A 14164-nucleotide genomic window follows, 5' to 3' on the forward strand; every position below is an offset into this window, starting at 1 on the left:
AACAGCAACAATTTCCTTCATCACACAACTTGACAACATTAACAACTGATAACTCATCAATAAAGTAGAACACCACGTTCATGTCTCTATGATGATCCAAACTAACGCAATACAACTGGTCGTGCAACAGAATCATTCTCATTCCAGTAAATAGCTGCATTCACACAGCCCCACGGTGTGTCTCTGGAGGGTTACAGACATGCTCATTTGTATCTGAGTTCTACAGTATATTGCAGTGAAGAGGCTTCCACAATGTATCAATCTACGTTGATTTCTCCAACCAGGAAATGCACACAAAATCCGGTACCGTATTTTCGCGACCATAAGGCGCACTGTATTAAAGGTGCAGTCTCAGTTACGGATGCTATTTCTGTATTTAACACATACATAAGGCGCATCGTATTTTTACGCGCATGCTAAAACATACAGTAAAAAATGACAACGGCAGTAAAACAGTGAGTTTCGACACATTTATTGAACAAAATATTCATTCTTCCACAAAACCAACAAAGTTTTCATCTTCTGTATCTGAATTAAACAGCTGCGCTATTTCTATGTCCAACATCCCGAGTTCCTCTTCATCATCTGAGTCTCGCCGACCAGTTCTGCTTCAACGTTGATGCCGGCTTTTGTGAAAGCTCTTACAATACATGAAGACGGTATCATAGCCCGTGCGTCTGCAATCCACCCGCATATGGTGGCATAACTTGCCCGCCGCTGTGCTGAGCGCGCATGGAATCACATACAAGCAGGGACGGTGAAGTGTGAAAAAAGCCACCTGCCTCCTAACGCTCTTTCATTTTTTCTTCATCCATCCAGCCCTTTTGATTAGCCTTGACTACAACTCCGGCAGGAAAGGCTTCTTTCAGCAACGTCTTTCTCATGAAAATCACCATAGGTGGCAATTTCTGTCCATTTCCGTAGCAGCTGAGTACCATGGTTAATGACGACTTCTCGTGCCCCATCATGCGTATCACCACCATGCTGGTCCCTTTTTTCTCCACTGTGTGGGTCAAAGGGTTGTCAGAAGTCAGCGGGATCTCATCCATGTTGGTGATGTGGCTGGGCGCGATGTTTTTGCCAGTTATCTTGTCGCAGCAGTAGGTGCTGAAGATGACCGCCTCTCCTGGTAATCTGCGGACAGCCGCTGCGCCACAGTTGTCCTCGCCTGTATGGAGAGATGCTGCCTCCTCATAAAGCAAAAACACCAAGACAGACCTCCTTGGAAGTGCTCAATGTCCATTTTTTCAGGTGGAGCATTTACCGTAGTGCACCCACCAAAGGTACACAGCAGATTTTGGAACTCTGTCCACACACAAGGCACACTGAATTATAAGGTGCACTGTCGATTTTTGAGAAAATCTCAGTGTTTTAAGTGCGCCTTATAGTGCGGAAAATACGGTAAATTAAAAAATGTGACACCATCCAGAGCAGAGTTGTAGTCTTACACACCTCTCTGCTGCTTCCTTAGAACCATCATCTGCCAACAATAACATATTTAACACCATAGAGGTAGTCTCTGTTCCACGGTTAAAAGTTCACCAAGCACAGAGCAGGTGAGCGGTCAATCACCATAATCTTATTAAAATTAATACTGAAGCACAAGTTGAAGAAACTAATATCACAATTAAGTGTGGACTGTTAAATATTAGATCTCTTTTGTGTAAATCACTGTTAGTACACGACCTGATAGCGGATCATCACATTGATTTATTTTGTCTTACTGAGACCTGGCTTCAGGAGGAGGAGTATGTGAGCTTAAATGAATCTACTCCTCCTACCCATCTTAATTATCATATTCCTCGTGTTACTGGTTGAGGAGGGGGAGTGGCAGCAATCTATCACTCCAAGTTATTAATTAATCCCAGACCAAAACATGGCTTCAGTTCATTTGAAAGTCTGACTCTTGGCATCACTCATCTGAACTGGAAGGCAGAAAAGCCACTTCTGTTTGTAGTTGTGTATCGGCCCCCTGCTGGTCCACATTCAGAGTTCCTGTCTGAGTTCTCTGATTTCTTATCTGACTTGGTCCTCAGAACGGACAAAGTCATTATCATTGGAGACTTTAATATCCATATAGACGTTATAAATGACAGCTTTAGAAATGGCTTCATTTCATTACTTGAGTCAGTTGGTTTCCTCCAGCAGATAAACCAACCAACTCATAGCTTTAACCACACCCTAGATCTAGTTCTGACTTATGGTGTTGAGGTAGAACATGTGTCAGTGTTCCCTCAGAACCCAGTCCTGTCAGACCATTCTTTGATCACTTTTACATTTATGATTAAGGATTCTTCTATGCTCAGAACAAAGTCTTACTATAGCAGATGTCTTTCAGATAATGCTGTAGCTAAGTTTAAGGAAGTGATCCCTGTGCTAATCCCAGGACCACCGTGTGTTTCCCCAGGGATAAATCATTATAATCTTAGCCCTGCTGAGGTTGACTCTATTGCTGAAGGTGCAGCAACCTCACTGAGAATCACGCTTGATTCTGTTGCCCCCCTGAAAAAGAAAATAGTAAATCAGAGGAGGTGTGCCCCTTGGTATAATTCACATATCATGACCCTCAAGCAGAAAGTGCGAAGACTAGAAAGGAAGTGGCATTCTTGTAAAATAGACAGCTATCATGTAGCCTGGAAAGACTGTCTATTAGTCTACAAAAAGGCCCTTCGCAAGGCTAGAACAGCTTACTTTTCTTCTTTAATTGAGGAAAATAAGAACAACCCCAGGTTTCTTTTCAGCACTGTGGCCAAATTAACTAAGAGTAACAGTGTTTTAGATCCACGTATACCTTCTTCCCTTAGTGGTGAAGACTTCATGAGCTTCTTCACTGATAAAGTTCTAGCTATCAGAGAAAAAGCTAACCAGGCCATCCCAACAACTGGACCATCACCAGATGTGCTGACTGTGGGAACATACAGGTTCTCCAACGAGCCCTTAAACTCCTTCAGCCCTATATATTTTTCTGAGGCGTCATCGCTAATTCAGAAATCCAAGACCACCACATGTCTTTTAGATCCCATCCCAACACACCTGTTGAAGGATGTTTTACCATTGATAGGCAGTTCTATCCTGGACCAGATCAATGGTTCTTTAGTGTCAGGTTACATACCCCGGTCCTACAAGGTGGCAGTGATTAAGCCGTTGCTTAAAAAACCATCACTGGATCCTGATGTCTTAGCAAATTATAGGCCAATATCCAACCTTCCTTTTATCTCTAAAGTTCTTGAGAAGGTGGTGGTGACTCAGTTACTGGAGCACCTGCAGAGGAACAACAGCCTGTTTGAGATGTTTCAGTCAGGCTTTAGAGCTCATCACAGCACAGAAACAGCACTTCTTAAAGTTACTAATGATCTTCTCATAGCTTCAGATCATGGACTGGTCTCTATGCTGGTTCTGCTGGACCTCAGTGCTGCTTTTGATACAGTTGATCACAGCATCCTGTTACAGAGACTGGAACATGTGGTTGGGATTAAAGGGACAGCAATAGACTGGTTTAGATCATACTTATCTGATAGATACCAGTTTGCTCATGTCCATGGTGTTCCCTCCTCATACAGTAGGGTTAGCCATGGAGTTCCTCAAGGTTCTGTACTTGGACCAATCCTCTTCACATTGTACATGCTTCCCTTAGGGAACATTATTCGGCAGCATGGGATAAATTTTCATTGTTATGCTGATGACACTCAGCTCTATTTATCCATGAAACCCAAGGAGACAGAGAAGTTAGTGAAGCTCCAGACCTGTCTTAAAGACATAAAGTCCTGGATGTCTTCAAATTTCCTCCTCCTTAACCCAGGAAAAACTGAGGTCATGGTGTTTGGTCCTGAACCTCTCAGGGATATATTAGATCACATGATCACTCTAGATGGTATCTCATTAACATCTAGTCTCTCTGTGAGGAATCTAGGAGTAACTTTTGATCACAATCTCTCCTTCAACTCACACATTAAATTAGTCTCTAGAAGTGCCTTTTTTCACTTGAGGAACATCACAAAGATCAGGAAGCTGCTGACGCGGCATGATGCTGAAAAGTTAGTCCATGCATTTGTTACTTCCAGGCTGGACTACTGTAATTCTTTATTATCAGGGTGTCCAAACAACTCTTTAAGAAGCCTCCAGTTGATCCAAAATGCTGCAGCCAGAGTTCTGACAGGTATTGACAAAAGAGATCACATAACTCCTGTAATGGGGTCGCTTCATTGGCTGCCCGTTAAATTTAGAATAATTTTTAAAACCCTTCTTTTGACCTACAAGGTCCTCAGAGGCCTAGCTCCATCCTACCTGGAGGAGCTAGTGATACCTTATCAGCCCAATAGACCGCTCCGCTCTCAGAATGCTGGTCTACTTGTGGTTCCCAGAGTCTTTAGGAGTAGAATGGGGGGCCGAGCATTTAGCTACCAGGCTCCCCTGCTATGGAACCAGCTCCCTGTCCATGTACGGGAGGCTGACTCCATCGCTACTTTTAAGATCAAACTTAAAACCTACCTCTTTGAAAAAGCTTATTGTTACTAATTCTGTAGTTCCAGTTACTATCATAGACAGACAGATTATCATACTTAGGGGGTCGTCTAATCGTTAGGTCACATCTTAGTTATGCTGTTATAGGCCAAGGCTGCCGGAGTCCAGAAACATGATCACCTGACAGGCCTCTGTCACCCCACTGGGTCATGGTTTCCTCTCCTCTCCTCTCCTCTCCTTTCCTCCTCCTCATCAAGCAGACTGGTTATGCTGATTCTTGTGTAGTACAGTATCGCTTGCGCAACATTGCAGGGTTAGCTCCTCCTCTGGGCCATAGTACTATAGATCATTTTCATTTTCAGTCTTTGGAATGTATTTTTCCATAGTTTCTCCTTATGCGTTAGTTGTCTCAAGATTTCTCAGTCATCTGAGTGTTAGGGTGTAAATCCTGTTTTTGTTTTTGCTTTGTCTTTCAGTGGTGGTGTTGTATGTGCAAGGCCTTGGGACCAAAGAGTGGAGAGAGGTGAGTCCTGATTTAGAAACTAACTCATCCATATGTTTGTCAAAGGTACCGACACGCATTAGTTGTGTTTCTGTGGTGCTGGTTGAGAGCTTCGTTCACTGAGCGGAGCAGCATCATTAAAAACGCCTGTTCTCTCTCTGCATTTCTCCAGTTCGGTCGGACAGAAGTCATTGACAACACACTGAACCCTGACTTTGTCAGGAAGTTTGTGCTCGATTTCTTCTTTGAAGAGAAGCAGAACCTTCGTTTTGATGTGTAAGTGCGAACATTTTTTACTTCAATTGTGAACCCACAAGTCAGTTCAACATTTGATTCAGTATCAATGTGGCTGGATTTGATTCATCAACTTTAGATGGAGACAACACAGGAGGCATGGGTGTTACATCTCACCACCCAAAGTGCGTTCAAACCACACCTTCCTACCGAACCCTGAGAATTCATCCATCCATCCATCCATCCATCCATCCATCCATCCATCCATCCATCCATCCAGCCAGCCAGCCAGCCAGCCAGCCAGCCATCCTACGCCGCTTATCCGGGGTCGGGTAGCGGGGGCAGCAGCCTAAGCAGAGAGGCCCATACTCTGCCCAGCTATGTCTTCCAGCTCGTCTGGGGGAATCCCTAGCCATTCCCTGACCAGTCGAGAGACATAGTCTCTCCAACGTGTTTTGGGTCTTCCTGGGGGCCTCCTACCGGAGGGATATGCCCTGAACACATCACCAGGGTGGCGTCCAGGGGGCATCCTTACTAGATGCCCAAGCCACCTCATCTGGTTCCTCTCAATGCGGCAGAGCGTGGCTCTACTCTGAGCTCCTCCCGGATGGCAGAGCTTCTCACCCTATCTCTAAGGGAGAGCCCAGCCACCCCACGGAGGAAGCTCATTTCGGCCGCTTGTACCCGTGATCTTGTTCTTTCTGTCATTACCCAAAGCTCATGGCCATAGGTGAAAGTAGGAACGAAGATCGACCGCTTCACATGCGGCAGCGAACCGATCCAGTGATAGTTGGAGGTCATGTCATGACGGTCATGACGCCAACAGGACCACATCATCTGCAAAGAGCAGAGACCCGATCCTGAGGTCACCAAACCGGATCCCCTCAACACCACGACTGCGCCTAGAAATTCTGTCCATAAAAGTTATGAACAGAATTGGTGACAAAGGACAGCCCTGGCGGAGACCAACCCTCACTGGAAATGGGTTGGACTTACTGCCAGCAATGTGGACCAAACTCTGACACCAATCGTACATGGAGCGGACGGCCCATATCAGGAGGCCCGGCACCCCATACTCTCGGGGGACCCCCCATGGGACCCCCCAAAGGACACGGTCGAATGCCTTCTCCAAGTCCATAAAACACATGTGGACTGGTTGGGCGAACTCCCACGCACCCTTGTCGCCCAGGACGAACACCACATTGCTCCCCTGAATCTGAGGTTCGACTATCCAGCGGACCCCTGAATAGACCTTACCAGGGAGGCTGAGGAGTGTGATCCCCCTAGTTTGAATTATTTATTTAGCACACATGCATATAAAATCACAAAAAAAATAGAATAAAATGACAAACAAGTAAAATATGTTTTCATGATCATACAAAACAATAAAAAAGAGGTGCAGAGTTGAGGCAAGAGACCCGTAAGGGCCTGTTCGAGGCCTCTACTCACAAAAACTGCAATACAACAAGATAATCAAGAAAAGAAATGAAAAGAAAGAAAGATAAAGACCATAATAATAACAACTAGAAAGCACTCGGAGAGCACAGACCTCCACCAAGTGCAACAATTCCTGGCATATTGTGATTTCCACCATAAATATTAGTCCCACATATACTTTGACTACATATTTAGATTCCTTGACCATAAAAACATACCGTTAGCCACTGGAATCATAACAATATATGTCTTAGTTCAATAGTTATTCACGAAAAAAAATTCACGCTTTGAAACAATTTTACTTTGTCCGGCGCGAGCGCCTCAGTGGCGGCTACGAGGCACTCCTTCACGAACTCTCCTTCGGCGTGAGGTTTCAGCTTCGTGGCTATTAATTCACTCACCAGAAAACTTGCACGCGTAATATTCTCTCTGTCGGTACATGGTCGTGTGAAAGCTGCTTGTTGAGCCTCCAAACTCCGACTTTCAACTCGTCGAGTTTAGCGTGTTTCGCTATGCATTTTTCGTCCGTGTCAATCAGTCCAGCCCACTACGTACATCACATGCTGTGTTCACTGACCCTGACCTTGACTCGGACATAACATAATCGTCTGTTTTATCTCAGAAAACGGGAAAATATTTCCTCTTGTTACGAAAGAAATTTCAGGATACGAAAGGCAAAAATACGCTACCGCTGCTACTCGCAGCTCGCGGAGTTTAGCGAACGGTCCCACTGTATGTATGTAAGTGCACATATAAAATATAAAAATCTTATTGCATTGCGGGCCAGTAGAAATGGTCTCGTAGGCCGTATACGGCCCCTGCCCGTCGCCTCTCACCATTGGCAATTCCAGAGTGGTAGAGAGACCAACCCCTCTTGAGAAGACTAATTGAGGTGAGGCTAACTATTTCTAGTTGGAACTTCTCAGCCTTGCACACCAGCTCAGGCTTCTTTCCCATCAGATAGGTGACATTCCACGTCCCTAGAGCTAGTTTCTGCAGCCAAGGATCAGACCGCCAAGGTCCCTGCCTTCGGCTGCCACCTAACACACAATGCATCCGACCCCCTTGGTACCTCCTGCAGGTGGTGAGCCCACGGGAAGGGGGTCCCATGTTGCCTCTTCGGGCTGTGCCCGGCCGGACTCCATGGGCAGAGGTCCGGCCACCAGGCACTCGCCAACGTGCCCTGCCCCCAGGCCTGGCTCCAGGAGGGGGCTCCGGTGACCCGCGTCTGGGCAAGGGAAACTTGGGACCAATAATCTTTCTCATCATTAGGGGGTCCTGGGCTACGCTTTGTCTGATCCCTCACCTAGGACCTGTTTGCCATGGGTGGCCCTACCAGACAACAGAGTTCCTAGGATCATTGGGACACGCAAACCCCTCCACCACGATAAGGTGATAGCCCAGATGGGGACCCTGAGAATCCAATTCACATAAAAAGCAGCTTTACTGAAGGCACCTGAGGGTGTTTCCAAGAATTATAAAGCATGTAAAGAGCTTCATGTATCATCACTGCTGAGTACAAGGAACATCATCCTTGAACACCAGAGCCAGACTGAGGTTTGCCGGAAATCTATTCTTTGGTCAGATGACACTTAACTGGTACTGTTTGTGCACATGGAGTTTATGTACACTGTAGCACAGTAGCCTACATTGATGTTTGTGTGTCCCTCCAATGATGGGCGCCCAACTTATGGCCAAGCACGGCTTCCTGTGTCTTGGCTATCAGGCCTGCAAACCCCCCCATCAGTTCACTTCTGATCTGTGACCAATGAGCTAACTCAGGTAATAAGATACATAATCCAGCTCATCTCAGTGGCTGATGATAATCTGAAAATACGGACTCGTCACTAAAAGTTGCCTCTATTTTTGTCCTTTGAGCAGGGGAAATCCCCAATTTGGGTGACTTCTATAATAATGAATTGGGACAGTTTTGATGCTGCTCCACCTGTCTGGAACCAGTTTCTCATTGAACAATGAAGCACTGTTATGTTGCTGCAGCACTGCTGCTTCCAGAATGCAGATCTCTTGACTAATAGAAAGAACTGTTGGCGTTGCTAAGATACTGCTGCTCTACTTTCAAACAAGTGCAATGGCAAAAACAGCCAAGCCGTCACAGAATGGCAAAAAAGGTTTTTGATACCATAATAAATGTCCATATGTTCATTTCCCTTGATATGGTGGGTTTAATTCGATATGTGATCCTAGAAACACATCACAAGCTCCTGGGCTTTTATTTTGTTCTTCCTGTTACTGGCAGTGTAACTTTGCATATTTGCTAAATATTTTGTTTAACCAAAGATATTTAGATTTAGGATTTAGATTTAATATTTAGATTTACCATTTGAATTTAGTTTTAATATTTAATATATTTCTAAGATGACAGTTGTTCCTAAAATATCCTAAAAAGTGACTTTGAAAATCACACATCGCAAAAACATAGCTGTTTTTTAGCCTGAGCTGCTGAGCTCTTCCTCTCTTCTTTTTTCTTTCAGATAGGTCTTCCTGAGGGGTCCAGGTTTTAACATTTATGACCATTAAACAAAACAACTTTCTATGCTCACTAAAATTAACATATCACTAAGAGCTGTAAAAATAGCCAGACACAGTGAACTTCTTTAGCAGTCGGCTTCAAACATTTTAAAAAAAGATATGTAGCATTGTAGAACTCCAAGTGGCCAACAACAGCAATATCAACACACACACGTGCATGCACACACACACATTTAACACACACACAGTTACATGCACAGATGGATGACTGATTGATTAGTGACAATAAAACAGGGATTAAAAGCAGAATAGTTGAAGAGCTAAAATTTTACTGAAAATCTATCAAAATACATTAACATGAATCCAGATCAGCATGAACCAGTATGAAATGATTGTTTTGGGTCTTTTCGCTTTCAGAATGAGAAGTGATTTTTCTTTGAATAGCTTATACTAGCGATGGGACCGTTGGCTAGGTAAATTAGCATAGAGGATAAACTGTTCATTTGAATTTTACATAACCTTTGTAGCTCTGATTGATGCTGAAGGTGCTACCTTATTAGCAGAGCATCTGCCTTTGATGTCTTCACCAGGAAAATCTGCTGATGGACCAATCATAGTGGTCCACTGATCTTCAGCTGATGAATGAAAACTTCTGTTTGGCTGTTTCATCACAGCAGAACCTTATTTTTTAAGCCTTCCTTCTACTGGGAATCCAGAAATTATCCACCTTCTGTCTATTTACCAATCTGATTTGGAATGTTGGTTCTATTTTAGGTTCTAGTTGAACCCCAGAATCACTTGTTCATATTAGAAAAGCTCCTGAAATGTCTATTCTTGTGTCAGCACTGCTGCTTCCAGAATGCAGATCTCTTGACTAATAGAAAGAACTGTTGGCGTTGCTAAGATACTGCTGCTCTACTTTCAAACAAGTGCAATGGCAAAAACAGCCAAGCCGTCACAGAATGGCAAAAAAGATTTTTGATACCATAATAAATGTCCATATGTTCATTTCCCTTGATATGGTGGGTTTAATTCGATATGTGATCCTAGAAACACATCACAAGCTCCTGGGCTTTTATTTTGTTCTTCCTGTTACTGGCAGTGTAACTTTGCATATTTGCTAAATATTTTGTTTAACCAAAGATATTTAGATTTAGGATTTAGATTTAATATTTAGATTTACCATTTGAATTTAGTTTTAATATTTAATATATTTCTAAGATGACAGTTTGTTCCTAAAATATCCTAAAATGTGACTTTGAAAATCACACATCGCAAAAACATAGCTGTTTTTTAGCCTGAGCTGCTGAGCTCTTCCTCTCTTCTTTTTTCTTTCAGATAGGTCTTCCTGAGGGGTCCAGGTTTTAACATTTATGACCATTAACCAAACAACTTTCTATGCTCACTAAAATTAACATATCACTAAGAGCTGTAAAAATAGCCAGACACAGTGAACTTCTTTAGCAGTCGGCTTCAAACATTTTAAAAAAAGATATGTAGCATTGTAGAACTCCAAGTGGCCAACAACAGCAATATCAACACACACACGTGCATGCACACACACACATTTAACACACACACAGTTACATGCACAGATGGATGACTGATTAGTGACAATAAAACAGGATTAAAAGCAGAATAGTTGAAGAGCTAAAATTTTACTGAAAATCTATCAAAATACATTAACATGAATCCAGATCAGCATGAACCAGTATGAAAATGATGTTTTTGGGTCTTTTCGCTTTCAGAATGAGAAGTGATTTTTCTTTGAATAGCTTATACTAGCGATGGGACCGTTGGCTAGGTAAATTAGCATAGAGGATAAACTGTTCATTTGAATTTTACATAACCTTTGTAGCTCTGATTGATGCTGAAGGTGCTACCTTATTAGCAGAGCATCTGCCTTTGATGTCTTCACCAGGAAAATCTGCTGATGGACCAATCATAGTGGTCCACTGATCTTCAGCTGATGAATGAAAACTTCTGTTTGGCTGTTTCATCACAGCAGAACCTTATTTTTTAAGCCTTCCTTCTTACTGGGAATCCAGAAATTATCCACCTTCTGTCTATTTACCAATCTGATTTGGAATGTTGGTTCTATTTTAGGTTCTAGTTGAACCCCAGAATCACTTGTTCATATTAGAAAAGCTCCTGAAATGTCTATTCTTGTGTCTGTACTATCTTATTTCTACCCTCAGAATCAACAGAAAAGTTAGAAAGAGTGGAATGTGGTAGCAAGGGTGGCCAAGATATGGATCATTCCCCATCCCAGGAGGCCTACGGGCTACCTCTGATGAGGTCATGACAGGGGATCCCAATGAAAGAGCGCACCCTTAAGTGGAGGACATCAATTATTAACATCAGCTCCTCCACAGGTTATTTTTAGTGCACATGTGGAGCCATGTGATGGCTCTGACCATGAAACGCATGCTGATCCTCGGATAAGATGAGCTGTTTTTGGCCCCTCAAAGCCCTCAAACAGAGGTGCATTGTGGGTTGAAACAAATGTCAGTCAGGTCATTTGCATTTCCCTACCAGCTGCACATCTAAGATGACATCAATCTTCCCGGAAAATGAAAACTCAACATGACTGAAATTCTTTACAAATGACTGATTTCCATCTGTTTGCATGCTTCGACCACTGCTACAACCTCTGCTGCTCTGCACTTGTGTGTTAAAGGGGCTGTCTTTAATCTCACTGCGTGACAATTTTTGAAAGTTTTGTTTTCATTGCAGGAGCAAATGCAGTCTGAAAGAAAGTGAATGCAGAAAAAAACAAGCTCATTAAATTTTGTTGGTAAACATTTTGAGAAAAAATATATCAGACTTCGACATTTTAGACTTTAAAGCTCTCCCAGCAGGGATTCTTGTCTTGATGCTAGATGGACATTAGCTCATCAGTGTACATCAGATACTATTTGTGTTTGGGTCAGTTCGTCTTATTCTTTTTCCCTGGGGGATTATACATCCCAGCAGTCCAGGGAACACTGATTGGTGAAGGAAGGGCAGGATCATTGTTGTGATGCTGTAAACACATAACCTTTTGTTTGTGTCAGAAAGAGTGAAAGATATCCGACTCAGCCTTCATCTTGAAACGGCTGCAGGTCTGATGTGGTTGTTTTGAAGTCGTGTTTCAGATGTGGGAGAAACGGCAAGATCCCCGGTCCTGATATTCCCAGGAGAGCCATTGACTTTCTTCCTGCTCCATTATCTGTAACATCTTTTTCATTTGCAGATACAACGTGAACACCAAGAGTTCGAACTTCTCCAAACATGTAAGCTGAATCTTATTGTCTCCTGTGAGCTGGGTCGGGGCCCGAACTGGACCTTATTCTCTTAATCTAGATCAGGGGTGGGGAACCCTTTTCATATCGAGGGCCATTTCAATTTTTATAAAGTCTTCCGAGGGCCATACTATTATGAACACATACCTAGGGATGCAAAAAAAAGACAAAAACCACTGTGTTACTAAGTCTCATGATTGCTGCATTTGAGTTTGAATTATTTATTTAGCACACATGCATATAAAATCACCAAATAAATAGAATAAAATGACAAGTAAAATATGTTTTCATGATCATACAAAACAATAAAAAGAGGTGCAGAGTTGAGGCAAGAGACCCGTAAGGGCCTGTTCGAGGCCTCTACTCACAAAAACTGCAATACAACAAGATAATCAGAAAATAAATGAAAAGAAAGAAAGATAAAGACAATAATAATAACAACTAGAAAGCACTTGGAGAGCGCAGACCTCCGCCAAGCGCAACAATTCCTGGCATATTGTGATTTCCACCATAAATATTAGTCCCACATATACTTTGACTACATATTTAGATTCCTTGACCATAAAAACATACCGTTAGCCACTGGAATCATAACAATATATGTCTTAGTTCAGTAGTTATTCACGAAAGAAATTCACGCTTTGAAAGAATTTTACTTTGTCCGGCGCGAGCGCCTCAGCGGCGATACGAGGCGCGTTCACGAACTCTCCTTCGGCGTGAGGTTTCAGCTTCGTGGCTATTAATTCACTCACCACAAAACTTGCACGCGTAATATTCTCTGTCGGTACATGGTCGTGTGAAAGCTGCTTGTTGAGCCTCCAAACTCCGGCGAAGAGCATTAATTTTATCCAAACTCATCTGTCCTTTCAACTCGTCGAGTTTAGCGTTTTTCGCTAAGCATTTTTCGTCCGTGTCAATCAGTCCAGCCCACTACGTACATCACATGCTGTGTTCACTGACCCTGACCTTGACTCGGACATAACATAACCGTCTGTTTTATCTCAGAAAACGGGAAAATATTTCATCTTGTTACGAAAGAAATTTCAGGATACGAAAGGCAAAAATACGCTACTACGCTACCGCTGCTGCTACGCACTCGCGGAGTTTAGCGAATGGTCCCGCTGTATAAGTGCACATATAAAATATTAAAATATTATTGCGTTGCGGGCCGGTAGAAATGGTCTCGTAGGCCGTATACGGCCCGGAGGCCGGAGGTTCCCCACCCCTGATCTAGATCATAGTCTCGGACTGATATTAGCTTCTGATTCACAGCCCTAATGTCCTCAAATCAATTCAAATGTGAAAATAATGTATAGTTGCATATGTGTGTGTGTATGTATGTATGTATGTGTGTGTGTGTGTGTGGTGTGTGTGTATGTATGTATGTATGTATGTATGTATGTATGTATGTATGTATGTATGTATGTATTATGTATGTATGTATGCATGTATAAACACACACACACACACACACACACATATATTTTATATATATATATATAATATGTGTGTGTGAAACTGTAGAGAGCTCATAATCCTAATGGCACAGACAAGCACCTGAAAACAAGCTATACACCACAGGTATATAGGTCCACAGCTTCACATCTGCCATAAAAACATGAGAATCAGAAAGCGTAATTTCAACTAAAGCTCAAAATTAGCCCCACAACACTGAGCTTTTCCTTTGGATGTTTGGATGACATCACATGAAGGTGTTTCCTCTAACGCGTATCTATGTTTTCTGTCATGTCTGGAC

General features: G+C 42.9%; 1 protein-coding gene across 6 annotated transcripts in view; it reads left to right on the forward strand.

Annotated features, from left to right (window-relative positions):
• The window catches only part of LOC130524722 (copine-9-like), a 110608-nt gene that overhangs the window by 10157 nt on the left and 86287 nt on the right, over positions 1 to 14164 (forward strand). For all 6 annotated transcript variants that reach the window (XR_008950205.1, XR_008950206.1, XM_057031135.1 and 3 more), the window contains exons 3-5: positions 4938 to 4984; positions 5136 to 5239; positions 12360 to 12399. Coding sequence is in view for 4 of the 6 variants with exons in the window: in XM_057031135.1 (XP_056887115.1) it covers positions 4938 to 4984; positions 5136 to 5239; positions 12360 to 12399 (191 nt within the window). In the remaining 2 variants the exon portion in view is untranslated. The remainder of the gene's footprint in view (positions 1 to 4937; positions 4985 to 5135; positions 5240 to 12359; positions 12400 to 14164) is intronic.

This window comes from Takifugu flavidus, chromosome 4, assembly GCF_003711565.1.
Source record: "Takifugu flavidus isolate HTHZ2018 chromosome 4, ASM371156v2, whole genome shotgun sequence".
NCBI lineage: Eukaryota > Metazoa > Chordata > Actinopteri > Tetraodontiformes > Tetraodontidae > Takifugu > Takifugu flavidus.